The following is an 18,085-nucleotide window of genomic DNA, read 5'->3' as shown; positions in this document are numbered from 1 at the left end:
TATTTGATAAGTATATTCCTTTTATTTGAACAGTATTTGAAACAAGTGATTCCTTGTTTAAGTTGGATAAGTTTTCATCTAGGATTGTATCTTTATGGATAGGTTACATAGTTTTCAAAATAGTAGATTGTGAAAGAAATTTTCACAGACTTCTGCAGGCTTTCAACCAGTATGCCAATTTTGGATGGAGTGCAGGGGTGATTGTATTTAATAGAAGTCAAAGGAGCATTTTTTTAATGTAAACTCATTGCAGTTGTTTCATTTGTCTCCCTGTATCCTGGAAGTAGAAGTGTGATTCCTTTGTGCACTGGAGATGGTTTTATAAAGATGATGTTTGCACTGTGTGCTGAGCTTCGTGGGTAGAAGTGTACTTGGAATTTTTTTATAGAATAAATGTGACTATACCAGATCTTACAGGGTATTGGTACAGTGGCTGCTGACGAACAGGTGTGGAGCAGCTTTATTACCTGAGGGTAAGAAGAATTCCTTCCTGCCTACCCCCATGAACTTCCCAAGCACATAACCCCTGTTACTCAGGCCCTGGGCAGGGAGTAATATTTGTTCCTTAATGAATATGTATAACATGGTATCACAATAACGGGGAAATGCATATGTATTCTCCCTCTGTGCTCCAGCAAGGGAACCCACATTAGGCTTCTAGGTCCCCAGCTGTTGCCTCTCTTTCCTGGAAGCCCATGTCTCTCACCCTTCTGACCAGGGTATTTCCACACTGAGCAGTTCCCTGCATATGCTGTTTATCCGACCCTCCATTATCTGGCTCTCTGTGTTAACTGGACAACCAACACACACAGGTGTCTAAGGGGCTGATTTCTCCTGTGGCCGCTAGATGGCGCTGCAGCATGGCACTTTCCAATTGTCTATCAGGATTTTTGATTATCAGATCTGGCCCCAGTCCCAATTAGATCAGATAAACAGGGTTCTGCTGTACTGTGATATCCCCAGCAGAAGACAGACTGCCGAAACTGGCTTTTTTTGCCTTCTCTTCAGAGACAGTTAACAGTGTAATTACCACAGTTAATATACCACACAGCTCTTTCTAAGCAAGCACATTTTATACTTAAGATAAAAGCAATACAGAGAAAACATATTAAAAACAACCTGCACACAGGCTAATAAACTTACTGGAGATCACCCTAACTGCAAAATGGGCTCTGACAGTTGAGCAGTTCTTCAGACCCTACCTAACCAGGGTTTTTTTTTGTGATTTCAAATTCATAATACCCATTGCTCAAAACAAGAACCCCTGTTATTTTGTGAGTGAATCCTTTATTCAGTTTGGGGTCTTTGAATAGACTGCAAATAGGTAATCAGCCATACAGTGGGTCCCCTCCCCCGAGCTAAACTTTAAATGGCTGAGTTCTTTCATAATCGGAGGGGATATGTTCTCTTCGAGACTTCCTGGGAAATACATTTAATTTTAAACATTCACATTGTTTCAGAAAGTCCTTTGAAGTTCCTAACATTTCCAAAGGTTAGCATTAGTCACATGTCCTAGAGAAGTTATGTACAATCCCACAATAACAATAAACAATTGCATTTTAATACATTAGGCCCCAAAGGCATTATACTTAATTCAATAAGGTTTATCCAGGAGATTGTCCTATTTGTCACACATGGTACTTGAAATATTTATAGGCTAGTTAATTCTTTAGTTTAAAACACATTAAAACAAAACCTTCCCTCCCATTGAAGTTGGTGGCAATTACCTAATTACCACTACCCTGTGGGGAAAGAATAGGACCCCGGGGTGTTAAGGTCATTTTGCAGTGTGGACATTTTATTGTTTGACTTTTGCTTTTCAAAGGAAGGCTGATACAATTCATATAACACACCTCTCTTCTTGCTCCATCATCCTCACCACGCAAACAAATGTTCAACCATTTTTTTTCTGAAAGAGAAACAAAAGACTATCTTTGTTAGCCTCTAGGTCTCAATTCTTCCTTGTAGTGGTGTTTATCTGATGTACTCTGCAGTTAAGTTTGGAACTTATCCAGTGCTGTGAAGGAAAAGAGACTGTTTCATTTTCTACTAGATGCCAGGTAGCCTTTAAAATATTACCAAAAACGTAAAATGTAATGGGCATTCCAGGCAGGATTTTCAAAAGTGCCTAAGTGACTTAGAGCATAAGTCACTGACTTTTAGTGGGACTTATGTTCCTAAATCACGTAAGTGCTTTTGAAAATCCAATCCATTGTCTCTTTCAGCATGCAGGGGCTTCCTGATTAAGCACTCTCTTTTGAAGAGTGTTGTGGTGTGCTTACGAGTATTCTCGCTCCCCACCCTTTCAAAGAAGGTGTTTCTTTTACTGCCTGTTTTAGTTGGGGAGTTAAGCTGTGTGACTTCCGTGGATACTTGCGTGCTTCCCTAAATAGGCACCTGTCTCATTTGACTTTCCAAAGAGAGCTTTTTTTCAGGAAGCAAAATATAGCTCCTCCTTCCTTTTGGTATAGAGTTTACGGATTGGTGGCATACTTACAACTCAGCATCAGAATGATGCGTGTTTGATTGGTGTTATGTATTTGGGGGTTACTTCTTTCGTGAGTTACAGCTCACTTCACGTAGCTTATGCTCAAATAAATTTGTTAGTCTCTATGGTGCCACAAGTACTCCTTTTCTTCTATGTGTGACATTATAGATAGGGTTAAGACATGTGCATACTAGACTGCAGTAGGAATATTCTTCTTTTAAAAAAATATAGAGGTGAAAATAGGGTGTCTTTAAATGTAAATTAGGAGGCCTTTCATATTTGTCAACAGACTTCTTTTGGCCTGTGGACACAGAATATTTCTTTGCATGTAAAACAAACAAAGTCAGCTTGAGCTGTTTCTTCCACAGAAAAATCCTCCAAATGATGCAAGCCCCAAGAGGCAAATCTCAATGTCCCTTGAGATTAGTTCTGTGCATTTATTATTTTGGACACTATAAAGGTATTTTCATCGTGAGCCTCTTAGCAGTAACTTGAATTCCCACCAGGGTGTACCACACAGGAAGAATGAGAAGTCCTACAGAACTTTGTGTGGCCAACAATAGTGATTCTCTAGACTTGTTGCAGTAATTAATGTATAGTATACTCATGTATCTTTGGATAGCATACATTTATGTTAACATAATATTGCGAGGGAAAAAAAGAGTCTAGAGTAACTTAGATTTGCAAAAAATGTAACCTAAAACAGATTACTTACCCGTTCCCTATTACAATGAATAATTGATAATTTTAGTGAATTATGCTAAGTGCTAATCAAAAAAATTAATTTGCAAATCATCACTCAATTAAATTAGCAGCAGTAATTTTAATTCTCAGCAATCATATTCATTATTTTTCCTTTAGCTTTCAGAAGCTATAGTTTAACAGCCACGTGAGGTGATTTATTGAATACTTTGCTGTAAGACCTGTATAACTAGCTTCTAATTTTAAAGCAACTATTACTGTAGTATGAGTCATTATTCAGTGGCTGCTAATCATTTTGGTTCAGTTTTTAAATTGAAAGGTAAGCATAAGTTTTACAAAGTGAGCTCATTGTTACAGACCCTGTAAACTGAACAGCCCAACAATTCAAAATACAAAACACATCCTATATGGAGTTTTAGGGTCTCAACTGACTGCTTTTGTGGGACTGTTCATTTACATCTCTTCCCACAAAGGGCTTGTCTACTCTGGCACTTTACAGCGCTGCAGCTTTCTCCCTCAGGGTGTGAAAAAACACCCCCCTGAGCACTGCAAGTTTCAGCTCTGTAACGTGCCAGCATAGACAGTGCAGTAGCGCTGGGAGCATGCTCCCAATGCTGGGAGCTAGGCCCCTTGTGGAGGTGGGTTTTTTAGAGCTCTGGGGGAGCTCTCTCCCACCGCTGTGCTGTGACTACACAAGCCACATTAGGGCGCTGCTGCGGCAGCACTTTAGCGTTGCCAGTGTAGACAAGCCCTAAAACCTTACCTGTTCTCGAATAGCAGGAAAAGTGGTGCTTTAGCCACTCCCCTTCAATTAAAAAGAAAAGGAGGACTTGTGGCACCTTAGAGACTAACCAATTTATTTGAGCATGAGCTTTCGTGAGCTACAGCTCACTTCATCGGATGCATACCGTGGAAACTGCAGAAGACATTATATACACAGAGACCCTTCAATTGTTTTTTTTTCTTTGTCTATTCAATATTGGGAAATTGCAGCATTAGTCTCACAAGAGAAATGTCCAGTTAGTGTTGGTGGCATGTCCTGGTGCAGGGCTGAATAATGTCACATTAATGGTTATACTCTATGGGAATCTTTTTTTGAGAACATGTATTTTTGCACTTTCAGTTGTTCCCCCTTTTTCTCTTGCTACTCTGCTGTAAGCAATTCAAAAAGTCAACCACTAAACAGTTGACCCTGTTCTCTTCTCAACCATCACATTACTCGTGTCATACATTTTTACATTAGTGCTCTGTTTCCTTTCACAGTCAAGGATTGGATTAACTGGTTTGGAAAAAAAAAAACAACTCACCCAGAACCGGAGGTTAGTTGTTTAAGGTTCTAAATGTCCATTTCAAGTAAAGGATATAAAAAGCCCACACTCAAACTCCCTCTGTGCTTCCCTTGTGTCCTGCTTGGTGAGTTGTGGAACCATCATTTACACAGTTTTTTCCATGCTTCTGGATGTATTGCTGTTACAAGACGCTGTTGGTATAATTTTTATTAGTGTAAGAGGGACAAGGCAAATTGCCACGTTTATTGTAAATAAAACAAAATATTCCTATATGCAATTTCTATATAGATCCATTCACACACACAGACATTCATACACAGGTTCTGCAAAAAGGTTGTTATAGTTACCAGCCTAGATGTTGCTCGTGCCAAGTCACTGGCCAGGTGGCCTGGACACGAGTGTGGAGCCGAGTTTTTGTCAGATGTGCATCCAATGCTCCTGGAGAGTGGTCGTAGAACCAGACTCAAAGAACACAGTCCTGGGGTCCAATCTTTATAGGTCTCTGGTTCAATACAAGTCTATGGAAGTTGCTTCATCATGCTGAATTTACAATTGAGATGACCATCAATCAGCTCAATCAGCAGGTGGTACATCCATGATGGCTAGGTGTTATCTTCTTGTTCTTCCTTGATGCGTTTTTGGTGGATTCCGGTTTGCCCTCTGGGGGTCATCTCATTATCTCCACTTTGAATATTCTTTGGCCCATCGATACCAAGGTTGAAATTCTTAGGATTAGGCTGGCACCATTTACTAACCAACTATTTCCCTGCTTCAGACATTCAATTCCATGCACTCATCATTCATTCTTTTACTTAACAACACAATCTATGACTCTTGATTCATTTAACAAGTTTTATCACACTATCTATTTTTTCCCTCTTTTGATACCAAGATTTACATAGGCATGACAAGGGGCCCCCGCGGGGGAAGCGCATCAGGGTGTTGTTTTAAAGAACAGCATTGTTTCCTCAAAGTTCTTATCACTTCCCAGCACAGACTCTTTGTCCTGTACCGGCTGGAAATAATTAGCACTTTGGCCTTTCATTTGTTACAGGGTGAAATTCAACAGCATGGAACTGATGTTCATACCTTTTTACAATACCTACATACTCTTTTGTCTGTCTTTATTTCTACTACTACATAATTATAATTCTATCATACTTATATAACTTTGAGGGCGACCCAACATTGCACCCTGTCTTTACAGTTACAAGTGTCTTGTATTGACAGCTCTTATTAGTTGTTTGGTAGCTTTCTTGAGGGTTTTACTCTGTTTTTTGTTTGTTTTGTTGGATTGCTGAGATGGCAACTTGATCAGCTGCTCTCGTTGCAAGGTGTCTGCCAAAAGCCATGTCTGGTGGACTGCCTGTCCTCAGTCAGGTGCACTGATGTCTGTATTATCTTTTAATTGGACAAACAGCCTCTACCACATTCTGTACTCAAAAACACCCCACACTTTTGATTGTCTGCTTTTCCTTGTCAAACTGTGTGAATTTGGCTGTTATTTCTGTATAGCTGACAAATGTGGTATGACACCAACAGAAGCGTCAATTTTTATGAATGAAATTCCGCTAATTTGCATGCTGGGACAACCTCTTTGCATCTGCATGAAAACTATATAGATGGCTTTTTAACAGACCCCTCTTGGTAAAACAATCTCGGGTTTTTATTATATGCCCTAATAACTAGTACAGGCAAGTTGCCTAGTGGGAGATGGCACCATTGCCTACCCCAGGAGTTCAAAAATCACAAGAGTTTTAAAATAATAGATGTATTTTTATCGTTTTTGAGCCTTTAGGATGCGCTTCTTAATGTTTTCAAGCATTTCTCTACAACCATGAGCAGTAGAAACTTTTTTTACTAAAAGTTGAAATTTTCATGCAAACTCTTGATTCCAGCAGCAGGAGCTTTATTTAAAAAGTTGAAAATATCCCAAGATTTGTAAAATTGTGAGAGCTGGTAATGACTGCTTAACACTGATACAGTAGGGAAATGGACTTGCTTCTTAAAATCCCTTGCTGTTGTGGAAATTAGACCATACTTTGCACAGAATGCCCTTTCTTATTCTCTTTAAATTCTTATATTGTTCTGATCGCCGTAGCACATGGACTATCCAGCATTTACAGTCTTTTTCATAATATCAAAATGATATTCCATCATCTGTATCCATTTTTGCATTGATGGTATGTCAGAGAAAAACACAGTTCTCACTCTCCGGTTGGGTGCAGCAAGTCAGATACAGTTTATTACCTCAAGCAATTGCACAGAGGGAGAGAGTGCACGAGGACACAGGGTTTCCCCACCTACGCAGGTCTCTCAAAGATAAACAATTTGATAAACAAGTATTTATACCTTTATTACAGACAATAATAAGCAACAACTGCATATTGTTTATACATATTCCTTCATGATACCTTATTTTTCTTACCATTTCTCTTATAGTCTGCATTCTATTCTTATCTTATACAAGGTCACAACAGCCTCTTTCACAGTTGTTTTCCACTCTCTTCGCACTATCCCCACTGCTACAAATCTCATGTTATTAAAGCTAGAGTAAGCCTGACTCATGCTCAATATAGAGGCCTGCATCCAAATTCTCTTTATCTACTTCCACACTCACCCCTTTTGTGCTTCCAGCACAACTATCAATTTTAAACTTCCATTTTCATTAAATTTTGTGTTTCAAACTCTGCATCAGATACTTCAACCTTTGGGGTTTTAATTGGATACAATGACAATGCATGGTTAGTATGGACATAAAGAGTATTATTATTATTACGTCCCTTACAACAACAATAACATAACCCTAAACCAAATAACAACAGTACAAGCAATAACATGCCCACAATAATACTATAATGGGGTTGTTGCACAGTTTTAGTCACAAAACACAATACATCATACTATGTACATAAGTTTATATGTCTATAAGCAGTGCGAAAGGCATACTTTTCAACTTGATATATATTTTGAATCATATGAAGTTGCCCTTGTAACTCAAAAATTTTCTGAATCTCTGGTAGGAGTGAAAGTAAATTTTGGAATCGATCAGGTATTAGGGTGGTCCAGTTAAAGGGTATCTGAAACCTAAGGGCTGACTGAAAAATTCTATCCACAGGCCTGCAGCAGTGGTGAGATTAAAATGAATATCTTGTAATATGGTGGCCTCAATATGCACACAGCTATCATTAGCTTGGAAGAGTAGGTGTCCTGTCAGGGTAGTTCCTTGTCCCATACCCTCTCAACAAACGTTGTCATGAACAGTGACAACTTCCCCTGGCTTCAGTTTGCGTACACACTGAAGCTGTGGGGGTTCTCATGGCCAGAATATCCATTGACTCCCTCTCGCTATCCAAATGTTGGGTGTTATAGAATCATAGAATATCAGGGTTGGAAGGGACCCCAGGAGGTCATCTAGTCCAACCCCCTGCTCAAAGCAGGACCAATCCCCAATATTTGCCCCAGATCCCTAAATGCCCCCCTCAAGGATTGAACTCACAACCCTGCGTTTAGCAGGCCAATGCTCAAACCACTGAGCTATGTTATTCTGGGAGCACTGACTAAAAATCGATTAGGCATACCAGGTAGTATAAGTTTCCCAGATGTCTCGGTGAATTACCCAGTCCCCCATGCGTCCTCCTAATCTCAGTTCAAGTTCTACCCCCAACATAGTGTCAGAATTGCAAATCAGTCAAGACAATTACCCTTTTGCTCTTCTTCCTTCATCAACATGATATATCTCTTGAGGCTAGCCTTCAAAATCTGATTATGAAAAACACTGTTGTTTAATACCTAGAGCCTACTTTAGAAAGTCATCTGGATTGTTCATAGTATTTGGGAAGAAGTCCAAGGGAAAAGCGATCTCTGTTCATAGATTGTATAAGTTGATTAGTATTCAGTCATGTTAGGGCCAACTCTAAATGGATTTATAATCAGTCATGTGGTGACCAAGTAGGAGGTTCAAGTGCCAGAATGCCTCGGGGCTGTGTGGCATCTGCTTTTAGGACAGACATGACAAATCCACACGGGAAAAGAGAGGACAGAAAAGAATAGAGAATGTGTATGTACAGTGGTCTATCTGCAAAACACTTGTGGCCGCTTCAGTGAGTTGCTTCCATAATATGGTGATTTGGAAGCCTGCCATGGTGTGTGTGTGTGATTAACTTAACCCTACCTTCTCAGTATTGGAGCTGAATACGTATCCTTTTTGGAAGGGCAACATTTTGACTTTCCTTAACTAAACTCTCCTCTGTCCTCTTCTAGGGTTGCTGCTCCTTGTTAGAGTCCTTGGCTGCATGTTCAGTGGTTTTCACACACTTTCATTGCTGTCTGTGCAGTTCACTGGTGTTTTTTTTTTTTTAAACTCCTGCGTCTTCTAGCACCGTTCTTAGGTTTCAAGATGTAACAGGAAAACACTGGTGCTGTCTGCACTAACACTTCTGCCATTTCTATCCCAAGTCGAGTTGCACAACCAATAAAGAAACAAGAGCTTTCCCCAAAAAGGCTGGTACAGATGCTAGTAGGGGAATTTTCAGAGAAAATGTTATGAGTGAAATGAGAAGTTATTCCTTAGCAATGCCTGGAGCTTTCCAATAGTCCATCTTGAATACTATCCTGTTTTCTGACAGTGTCTGGTGCCAGATGCTTCAGAGAGGATAAAACAGAACAGGGCAATTTATTGAGTTATCCATCCTCTCCTGTCTAGTATCAGCTGTCAGAGGTTTAAGGACACCGAGAGCATGGGATTGTGTCCCTGACCATCTTCGCTAATAGCTATTGATGGACATATCCTCCATGAATGTATCTTATTCTTTTTGGAACCCAGTTATACTTTTGGCCTTCACAACGTCCCCCGAGAATGAGTCCCACAGGTTGACTGTACATTTTGTGGAGAAGTACTTCCTTATGTATGTTCTAAACCTGCTGCCTATTCATTTCATTGGGTTACCCCTGGTTCTCGTTTTATGTGAAGGGGTAAATAAGACTTCCTTATTCACACCATTCATGATTTTATAGCCCTCTATCATAACATCCCTCAGTTGTCTCTTTTCTGAGTTGTACAGTCCCTGTCTTTTTAATCTCTCCTCAAATGGAAGCTGTTCCATACCCCTAATTGTTGTTGCTGTTGTCAGTACTTTTTCGTGTGTGTGTGTATTTGAGATGGGGAAACCAGAACTGCATGCAGTGTTCAAGGTATGCGCATATAATGGATTTATATAGTGGTGGTATGATATTTTCTGTATTATCTATCCATTTCGTAATGGTTCCTAACATTCTGTTAGCTTTTTTTACTTCTGCTGCAAATTGAGTAGATGTTTTCAAAGAACTAACCACAATGACTCCAAGATATTTTCTTGAGTGATAACAGCTCATTTAGACCCCATCACTGTGTATGTATAGTTGGGATTATGTTTTCCAGTGTGCATTACTTTGTATTTATGAACAATGAATTTCATCTGCCAATTTGTTGCCCAGTCTCCCAATTTTGTGAGATCTTTTTGTGACTCTTTGCAGACAGATTTAGACTTACCTATCTTGAGTAATTTTGTGTTATCTGTAAACTTTGCCACCTCACTGTTTACCCGTTTTTACAGATAATTTATGAATATTTTGAGCAGCATAGGTTCTAGTACAGATCCTTGGGGGACATCATTACTTACCTCTCTCTGCTTTGAAAACTGATAATTTATTCCTACCTTTGTTTGCTATCTTTAAACCAGTTACTGATCCATGAGAGGATCTTCCCTCTTATCTCATGACTGCTCTTTCGGCTTCCCTTTGCTTCCCCATCAGAAAATAATTTTCTGCAGGGAAGTAAAGAAATGTGCCAGGGACATAAATTCTGCACATGTGCAGTGGCGCAGCATTCCCCCAGGAGTAGGTTATGTAGCCCAACCTGTATACCGAGCCAAGCCCTGTCTTCCCCACTCGGGCCCTCTGCTCCTGCCATGGCCCTGGCCCACCCAGTCTGACTGACATCTCCCAACCCAGCCCCCTTCTCTCTCTGTGGCCGGGTTTGTACCTTACCTTGCTCAAATGACTCCAAATTTGGAATGCTAATCCTATTTTGCATCCCCACATGGCACAGCAAATTTCAAGAAATCTAAATAAATGTACAGGTTTTAGAGCACGTAAAGTTGTCCTTTAGACAGAAAGGCATTCTCATCCTGAACTTTAGGAAGCTCTGCAAGAATAATCTAGTTCTAGTAATATCTCTTTCTACGTTGAGTGTTGGGGAAAACACACTCGACAGAGATGCTGTTTCTTGGTTATATTTTTATGATTTGATAGTTAAATTTATCCATATTTCCACCTTTTGTAGGATTCTTTTCTGATTTTCAGGTCATTAAAGAGTTCCTGATGGAGCCATATTGGCTTCCTACTTCCTGACTTTCCTTCACATCAGGATAGACTGCAATTAATATAGTCTCTCTGAGAAACTACCAGCTCTCCTGAACCTTTTTTCCCTTAGATTTTCTTCCCATGGGACCTCACCTACCAGTCCTCTGAGTTTGTTAAAGTCTACTTATGTGAAATCATTGTCCTCTCAATCCTTCCTTTCCTTAGAATCATGAAATCTATCATTTTGTGATCTCTTTTACCCAAATTGTCTTTCATCTTCAGATTCGCTACCAATTCCTCCCTGTTGGTTTGAATCAAATCTAAAATGGCTTGCCCCTGGTTACTCCCCTCTGTTTTCTGAAACAAAAAGTTGTCCCCAATACATTCCAAGAACTTATTGGAAATTTTGTGTTTTGCCATTTTACTTTTCCAACATATGTCTGGTTGGTTAAAGTCCCCCCATTACTACCAGGTCTTTGGCTAGATGGAAGCCAGAAAGTAAGCGCTTTCCTCTTTTGGATCATATTTTCTATGAAAATTGTAGAGATACTTGAAACCTTTGATTTGAACACAAAATTCTCCCTTCTGCATGCCATCTCTCTTCCTTCATTCCCCCCTCCTGGTCTCTCCCCCCAAAACACCTAAGACCTGGTGGAGTTTAGATTCTCGGATCCAGTTTGGGCCCATTTTTTTATAAAGTGCACAGTTAAAATATTAAATTTAGTTAGAATTCAAGTGATAAACCAGATTCAGTGAAAAAGAACAAGCCATGGACATGTTTATTCAATCAAGACAACAGTACAGATGAACCAGGTCATACAAGCAAACAATAAAGCAAAACCTATAGCTAGGGCTCCGTGTTTGTCATGGAGGTCATGGAAGCCACGGATTCCGTGACTTTCTGCAATCTCTGTGACTTCTTCAGGGGCCAGTGTTACTGACCCCCAAGGCCGTCCAAGCAGCTGCCTTCCCCCCAACATCAGGCCCCTGGAGCAACCACCCCCAGCCACAGCCCCCCAGTTTCCCCCCTAGCAGCGGCCCCTCCAGACACTTCCCCCCCACCCCCCCGCAGCGGTCCCTGCGCCCCCCAGCGGTGACCCATTTAAGATTTAGTCAGGGGTATATATAGTATTAGTCACGGGCTGTGAATTTTTGTGTATTGCCTGTGACCTGTCCATGACTTACTAAAAATACCCATGACTAAATCATAGCCATATCTATAGCTGAAGGAAGGTGGCGTGCCTATTAACCTTATCTTCTTGATAAACTGTAGATTAAGTTAAAATGTGTTGTAATAAATTAATAAAACAGGCAAAAAAAACTTAGATCCAGGCTTTATTCATTAATAAGTTACATTTTGCCATTTTCAAGTATCTTCCTGGATCACAGGCAATTGATAAAGAGGAGTTGCTTAGATACTACAATGATGTCAACCAATACACAACCCTAACCTGGCTAGATCTGGTCTTTTAATTCAGATTCTCTTTGGTGATTTCAACAGATTATAAACAATCATGTTTTACAGTATACTGTGACACAAGTCACCTCCAGGCTCTCCGGGTATGCTTCAGCATATTTTTCTGCTGGATCACAAATAGAGCAATCCAACACCTCTATAATTCTTGTCACTTTATCTGTATTTATTGTGACTGGCTTTTGCACAATGTAAGCAACAACTATGGAGTAGCCTTTCCTTTTTCTGTACAAGAAGGGTCACTATAAAAATGACTATGGAATGACTTTGTGGCTAGGGAATAAAATCACTCTTCCCCAGTGAAATGAAGTTGGTGGGCAATACGTCATATTGACTACATCTAGGTAAAAGATATGAGATGGGATGAAGTTTAGAAGGACACAATTAACACAGGGAGGATTTTCAAAGGTATAAAGGGGAGCTAGGCACATAACTCCCATTGAAAGGCAAGAGGAGTTGAGCTTCCCCTTCGTGCCTTTGACACTCACACCTTAGTTTTATATAAAATATTTTACTTTCCATAGTTTGCATATGGTAAAATACAATTACTTTCCACACTCATACTGTCTTGCCATTTAGCTGGCTATGCATTTCTCCCCCATTTCCGCCCCTCCCCTCCCCAGCCCCTGCTTGTAATGGAACAAAAGCTAACCTGGCTGTAGTATGTTCAGTGCTTTTTTTGAGATACTCCCATGTCAGCATGGATAACAAAGCTAAGAGTACTGTTACTGTTGGATAGCTAGCTGATGTTGCAGAGTTCCCAGGGGAAGTTCACACATGTTTTTGTATTTAAAAAAAACATGGAACTAATCGTGTGTGTGTTTGTTTGTGACACCGCACACACACACTCATGGTTGGCTCTGTTGTGTTTTTTTTTTTAACAAAAAAAATATACAAATTACAGGCACTGGGAGTCTTATTTTATTTATTTTTATTTAAATGTTGTCCCAGATTCTGACTGAAGATTAAGTCTGAGTTATTTCAGTTACTTTATTAATTGTGCTATAGGGCTACAGGTTTGCCCATTGGAGTAAAGCTTCCACACCTGTGTAAGACCCTTCCAAATTGCAGCTATGGGCACAGGAGGACCACAAGGATTCTGTGTTCTTTAATCATGAAAATATCAGATGGAAAATCTTTTTGTTTTTTAAGAATTCATAAATTCATAATTTTACCTGAAGTCATGATATAAGAAACTAGGGATTCTTAGAATTTCCATTGCAGCCATTTGTCCAATGCCCAGGTTTTGTCAAGGTTTAGGTTTCTTTTTTTTTTCTAGTTGATCTCAATTTTATTTTATTTTTTTTTTAATTCTCAACAGATCAGAAACAAAGGAAAAACAGAGCTGTGACATCTTAAGCATTATCTTGTCAATTCATCTTAACCTCAACTTGCTGAGAGCACCAACTGGTAGTGCCAAGTGAACAGTTTTTCTCCTTTCTCAAGCTATCAATCTGGACACCATTCATGGCCAACTCACTTGAATTTGTGCTGATCTGGAGCAGTATTGTGATATGTAACCTGTCTGCTTGGGGGCTACCCAAGAGTAAATTAGTCATGCACTTAACTCTTTGCCCCCTCTACATTTGAATTGCTTAAGCAGCATCTGCAGCAAATGTTACAGATTTTTGTAGGCTGAGGGTTACTTCCTGACCTGTGTGCTAGACTTCTAGACTCCTTAAACTACGATGGACCTTTACTGAACCCCTTTGAACTTCAGGTTCTCTTCTATTTACTGACACAGAATGCTGAAACCAAAGTGTCAGAAAAATCCTTTGTTTGTGCCGTGTATTCACTTTTTCCTACTGAGATGATAGGAAATATCCCATATGTTTCTCATTGATCTCAAATTAGAACCGTCTGCTGGTCTCAAGAAAAGCAAATTAGTGGAGTTGAGCAGCAAAGGAGTATGTTATGTATCAGACTGCTGCAGAGGGCAGGGACTGTATTGCTCACATTTGCTACCACCTCTTTAGTCTGTTCGCTAAGCTATCGCGATGGCAAAGCTTAGAATTGAAAGTTTCTGAAATATTATTTTTTTTCTCCATGATACTTAGCAGGACAGTGAGTGGAACACATTCTCATTCACAACTTGTACATTTTATTTTTCTTTTCTTAAAAATAATTTCCCAAAATAAAAGGAACAAGTTTATAAGTGTAACCTTGAATAGGAACTTTTTTTCATTAGGATCCAATCTAGAAATCATCTAGAGAGAATCTTCCAGCATGTTAGTATGGTAGATTTGTTGTTCTGAAAGTTCAAGCTCAAACTACAGATCCTGAAACTTTTAAATAAACTGTAGGTGAGAAACACACACTCAAAGTGAGGCAGGCTTGAGTTGGCGCTGAAGCGCGTATTGTACTGTGTAAAGACCTTTCTAGCCCTTCTCTTATATGTTAAATTATTTATTTTAATCAAGATCTTAGAAAAGTGGAAAACTGTCAAAGAGTCTCTGTTAAGTACATGCCAACTGCCCCATAAAGAGGAAACATTCTCTATAATTTCTTTCAGTGCATTTGAAAGATGTCTACAACTTTTCCCCAGATGTTGGCTGTAGTCTGTTCACATAGAAAGTACTGAAACGTTTGAAAAACATATTGAGAAATTGTTCATTTAACTATTACCTTTGACTAAGTTAAAAGAAGGTGAAAGGTTTCTAGGCAAGGGAATGTATGAGGGAGAAAAATGAGAACATTTTGGGAAAGCAACCTATAGTGTTTAAGAGACTCTACTTTTAAAGGTACAGTTTATAATCTCTGCTTAAGAGGTGGGAACTAATATAATAGAGATATTACTAGCCACATTCTCTCTGACTAGATCTAATGTTATCAACCTTCACTTTTCTAAACCTCGGAAAAGTTCTGTTCTTGGCAGGAGAGGGCGGGTATTTGTTTTTGTTTTTAAAACTAATCATATTTAAAAAGAAAAGCTTTGTCCCAAGGCTGAGTTTTTATATGCCAAGATACTGCCTGAAGTGACCTCTTACCATTAACCCCTGGAAACAGAAAGAGATGGGAGGGCAGGGCTATAGTGGAAACACAGTCAGATATAAATGTAGTTATGCCAGTGGCACTGTGATAATGACTATGGTATCTTTTGAAGGAACTCTGCAGCTGATGTTTAAAGACATTAAAATAACTTTTAAAATAAATTATTTGTTGTAATTTAAATTGAAGATGTAATGACATCCTTCAAGTACCAGATTTCCTTCTCTGTTTTTCTTTCTCAGGGATATTCTACACTACCGCGCAGCTGCACTGCTGTAGCACGTCTGGTGAAGATGTGCCATGCCAATGGGAGAACCCTCTCCTATCAGCATAATACTCCACCTCAACGAAAGGTAGAAGCTAGGTCAGCGGGAGAGCATCTCCTGCTGACATAGAGTGGTGTGGACACTGCTTTAAGTTGATGTAACTTAGATCACTCAGGGGGGTGGCTTTTTCACACCCTTGAGCAATGTAACTTACACTGACTTAGGCAATAGTGTAGATAAGCCCTCAGTTGAAGAATAAATATGATCTCTTAATTAAGATTTCTTTTCTTGCATGTACTGTGTAGTAGCCCAGGCAGGATAGAGACAGTGAAACTGCAGGTCAATATAGTTCTTTATCGTGACCCACAGCACTTTCCTATAACATGGAAGTGTTGCCTTTGAAGAGTAAGAATACCTGATACTTGGTGTACTATGTGGATCTCGGCAGTCTGGCTGCACTTCTGTATTAAATACAAGGGCAGCTGTTATGAGTTCCATTTAGGGATATACTCTTGTGGCACCTAACAAATTGCCATTGTAACCCTCCAATTAGGCAAAGTTTGGGTGCTCTTAACATAAGAGCTTGGTTCTGATTCCAGCCTTGCGTATTACAAATGCCTTTTCTTTCTCTTTTTTGCAGATACTGAGCATCTTTATACTACGGTTTTTCGAGAAATCTGTGAACGCTTTGGAAAGGCATATACCTGGGATTTGAAATCATTAGTCATGGGTAAAAAAGCATTGGAGGGAGCACAGATTATTCGAGATGTACTTGAGCTTCCAATGACCAAAGAGGAGCTACTGCATGAAAGTAAAATGAAGCAGGAAAAAATATTTCCTAATGCTGCATTGATGCCAGGTGTTTCTCTTCAATATTTAAATAACTGCATATGAAATTATTTAAACACTGTGACTATTGTATAGTTCTAAAACCTCCTTTCACAAAGCACTTTCTCTCACAGACCTGATTTCTTCACTCTTTCCTTGACAGGTTTTGCTAAAAATTTCCTGTTTAGTTGGTAGAAAGGTACTGAGGATGCTGAGAGCTTTTTCATATACACTTGTGGAACAGCTGCTCTTAATACATGTTTTAAAGAACAGAAAAACACATGGACAGGATAAATATGCACAAAGTTTATAAGTTTCATGATCTAGTCTTTGCTTTATAATATTTGAGAGTAGCTGTGTAATTCAACAAGTTTTTTTTAAGGTGTGTATGTGTATACACTCTAGTGTATTGTGTAAAATAATCAATATGCATGCCTTTACACAAAGGACAGACTTGTGTGTCTGTCCATGTATATATGTTGCATATTCTGAGTTCTTGAACTTGTAATCTTGGTTCCATTAGTAACATTTTCTTTCATTTAAGTTTGTAGTATGTAATGGGGGAGGGGAAAAAACCCTAGGTAACAAGTTCAGGCATGCAAAAGAAGAAAACTCTAAACTAAGTTTGTTACCAACATAGAATGTAAACTTAATGTTTCTGGAGCAAACAGCAGTATTTTATGGCAAAATATAATGAGAGAGGGCAGAATAGCAAATTCCAGGTATGTGCAAAGTAGCCTAATTAATGTAAACATAACAAATATAACTTTTGGAACTTTCTGGATTTTGAATGTTTGGCCTTTCAGCCTTTATGGTGCACTACCAATAGTCTAGATTTTTTTTTTTTGAGGGGTGGCTGTATTTATATCTAATTTCTTAATATCTTAAGAGGGCTGGGGGTAAAACGAGTGTGGTGGGGGTGGAGCTGGAGAGGGGAGCAAGTTTAAAAAACCAGAAACAGAAAATCTGGATATAATTTGTATATTCAACTAACACTCAGCTGGCCCTCAGCCCTCACTGTTGCTGCTCACAGATGCATCCCAGACGGGCTGGGAAGTGCACCTGGGCAGTATCAGAACTCAAGGCATGTGGTCACAATCAGAACTATCACTGCATATCAATGTCAGGGAGCTGAGAGCAATTCCAGGCCCATCTTCAGGGCAAATGTGTCGCAGTACTGACAGACAACACCACAGTGATGTTCTATATAAACAAACAAGGTGGTGCTCACTCCTCTCCCCTGTGCCAGGAAGCTCTCTGACTGTGGGACTTCTGTGTCACACACTGCATCCAGCTACAGGCCTCATATCTGCCGGTAGCACAGAACGAACTAGCGGATCACCTCAGCCGCTCATTCAACACTCACGAGTGGTCACTCAGAGCGGACATTGCCCTTTTGATCTTCCAGAGTTGGGGCTATCCTCTCATGGACCTGTGCAACAGGGAGCAACAGAAAGAGTCAGCTGTTCCGCTCCTTTCAGAACCACAGCCAAGGCTCCATAGCAGACACCTTTCACCTACCGTGGACGAGTCACCTGCTATATGCGTTCCCACCCTTCCCCCTCATAGAGCAGGTACTCCTCAAGATCTGACAGGACAGGGATTCAGTGATCCTCATAGCACCAGCGTGGCCCCAACTGCTGAATCTATCAGTGGACAGGCCAGTGGCCCTTCCTATGCTCCCGGACCTCATCACACAGGATCACGG

At 39.8% G+C, this 18,085-nt stretch overlaps 1 protein-coding gene across 3 annotated transcripts in view; it reads left to right on the top strand.

Annotated features, from left to right (window-relative positions):
- Positions 1–18,085, top strand: part of PUDP (pseudouridine 5'-phosphatase) — a 134,382-nt gene that overhangs the window by 23,655 nt on the left and 92,642 nt on the right. For all 3 annotated transcript variants that reach the window (XM_048860276.2, XM_048860258.2, XM_048860266.2), the window contains exon 2: positions 16,190–16,408. In XM_048860276.2, the coding sequence (XP_048716233.1) occupies positions 16,190–16,408 (219 nt within the window). The remainder of the gene's footprint in view (positions 1–16,189; positions 16,409–18,085) is intronic.

This window comes from Caretta caretta, chromosome 1, assembly GCF_965140235.1.
Source record: "Caretta caretta isolate rCarCar2 chromosome 1, rCarCar1.hap1, whole genome shotgun sequence".
In the NCBI taxonomy this organism is placed as follows: domain Eukaryota; kingdom Metazoa; phylum Chordata; order Testudines; family Cheloniidae; genus Caretta; species Caretta caretta.
The sequence above is the reverse complement of the archived record's forward strand: the minus strand, read 5'-3'. Positions and strand labels throughout refer to the sequence as shown.